The 2,292-nt window shown below is 35.8% G+C and overlaps 1 protein-coding gene across 1 annotated transcript; it reads right to left on the reverse strand.

Annotated features, from left to right (window-relative positions):
• Positions 1–890: 890 nt before the first annotated feature.
• LOAG_14782 (ribosomal protein L22e) lies at positions 891–2,028 on the reverse strand. Its single transcript, XM_020448855.1, has 3 exons — positions 1,860–2,028; positions 1,296–1,403; positions 891–1,124 (listed from the first exon to the last, which is right to left on the reverse strand). Exons 1-3 carry the CDS (start codon positions 2,013–2,015, stop codon positions 960–962), a joined length of 429 nt encoding a protein of 142 aa, XP_020301029.1. The 5' UTR covers positions 2,016–2,028; the 3' UTR covers positions 891–959.
• Positions 2,029–2,292: the final 264 nt, after the last annotated feature.

Genomic DNA, 2,292 nt, shown 5'->3' on the forward strand with positions numbered 1-2,292 from the left:
TGCTAAGAGCTGCTTGATATGATATCAGGAATTCAAGGGGGATTCCCAGTTATAAATTCGCAAAGTTAAAAAAAATAGAAAAAAGCAATGTGAGATTAGTAACCGATAATGGATGCGTTAGTACACCATCGCCGCATTTGATTTACAGTATGTTCAATGCTTTTTACAAATTTCTGTTGCGAAAAATCCTCGAAGTTGGCTACCATATCAACGGAACTTTCTTCTCTTTGTTCCCCACATGTGAGCTATACAACAGAACCGTCTAGGTAACACAAATCATTATTTTGATTTGCAGAACGAAAGATCTGGTCTGAGGTGTGGTACTGAATTTTTTTTTTCAGTTGCCAGCCAATCTCTCAGTGAAAACAACATTATTTCATTTAAGCAGGAACAACCATGTTAAAAGCTGTTAAAAGCTTGGAAATGAGTGCATTTTTGGCGAAACTTCCCATCAGTAACGAAATTTACGATCTATTATCGAACATACGCCGTAAGAAAGCTGTACTTACGACATTGCTCAATGTTAATTTGCATTTATATTCAGCAAAGAAACATTCCAAGTATAGAAAATTTCGTGAATAATGCTACACAGTGAAGTCTACTTCCCCAAACATGACTTCCATTCATGTGTTAGCTAGGTGGAAAATAATCCATTCTTCTTCTTTCAAGTTCCATTCCCCACCCCTCAACTTTTAGACTATCTATCTAGGAAAAAGATTACCATTACTATCTTGCTCTCAGGTGCGACAAAAATGAATAATGCTACGTGAGTATCGTCTCCAATTATTTTTGCACGAGAAAGGAAAATTGAAGAAATCCCATCGATATATAACAGCTTCTAAGCTAAGCATTGTTAAGAATGATTCCCAGTGATAATCCAAACTATAACAGCCAATTAACATAAGCAGTAATTTATTATCTTGAAATTAATCCAAATCAACAACAAGGAAAAAGGTAAATCACGATTCATTGTCACTAGCATCTTCATCATCCTGGTTGATCTGGAAATATCTTAATTCATATGTATCCTTCGAAGAAGCTACTACTCTTAACCAGTCACGAAGTGAGTTGCGTTTCAAGTACTTCTTGGTAAGATATTTCAGATATCGCTTCGAAAATGGAACCTGGAAATGAATGCTTGCATAACTTTAACGTTTGAAAACCAGCTAAAATTATGTTCATAAAAACAATGTTTATATTAGCTTTACGTATATTAGTCTTATATCAGTCTTTTAACAAATGGCTTATTCTCAAAGTGAAATTTACAAACTGCAAACTGATTCATGGAAGCTTGCCTCGGATGTAAGGATAAGCTTCGTCTTTGCAACTTCCAGTCTCACACCATTTGCTGCCATAGTACCAATTTTTCCATTCACTTTGATGCGTTCATTCAGAAATGTCCCCTGTAATCAAGACATCGGGTCTCACTAAGGGACTGCAACATGCAGCGGAAGCTATCAAGCATTCCCATTGCACATTTTACCCTATGCCTGATGTCTTCAACATACAGAAACAAAAAATAACTCTACCATCTACCATCAAATAATTCCAGAAAATGACTACTATACGAATTACGACACAAAGAAGTAGCCAAACTATGGTAGATGATGTTATTCCACATGAAAATGCAAAAACATATCCTGGAATTCGATTTAAAGAAATCTGTGACCGTCCCGTAGACTCATCGAAGCATTTTAGGCTGAAATGAGATGTGCAAGACGGCTTATTCAATTTTCCTTCATCCCCCAAGGCTACAGAACTTTATTAGAACTGCAACATCAGAAAAGATGAGGCAAACACGGCCATCACTTTCACAAATTTAATTTCTAACAAATTTTAAAAAAATCTAAAAGACTCACAAAATCGTTCACATTCATAATACCATCTTCTACGGGATTTTTACACTCGATGTTGTATTTTACCGTTTGCTTCTTCTTCTTCTTTGTCTTTCCAGTGTCCCATTTCTTGCTCCGTTTTTGTACCGTATGCCTCTTAACTTTCGGCGCTGTTACCATTGCACTATAATTTCATCTGATTATTAGCTATTAAATGAATGGACCCTCACTGAATCAACCCCATAAACAATATTGCAAACAAGACAAAAGATGATACTAAACACAAATCAACCCAAAATACACACTCCTATAGCATTGACCGCATCACGTTATGAAAACTCCTATCCCATCTACAAAATTTTCTACGTACATCTGACGGTAGTTCATGGTGTCAGTATTGGTCGAATTAAGTATCGATTTTACGAATGTTTAAATGTTTCGTCAAGATCTTAATTAT

This window comes from Loa loa, assembly GCF_000183805.2.
Source record: "Loa loa unplaced genomic scaffold supercont3.101, whole genome shotgun sequence".
NCBI classification, from domain to species: domain Eukaryota; kingdom Metazoa; phylum Nematoda; class Chromadorea; order Rhabditida; family Onchocercidae; genus Loa; species Loa loa.

What these genes read in the sequence shown, in the direction of transcription:
- LOAG_14782 (XM_020448855.1), bottom strand. Translation starts at nt 2,015, where the DNA reads ATGGTAACAGCGCCGAAAGTTAAGAGGCATACGGTACAAAAACGGAGC. An exon ending in TTATGAATGTGAACGATTTT is followed by an intron (nt 1,404 to 1,859) that starts GTGAGTCTTTTA and finishes TCTTGATTACAG; the next exon opens with GGGACATTTCTGAATGAACG. An exon ending in AGCTTATCCTTACATCCGAG is followed by an intron (nt 1,125 to 1,295) that starts GCAAGCTTCCAT and finishes ATTCATTTCCAG; the next exon opens with GTTCCATTTTCGAAGCGATA.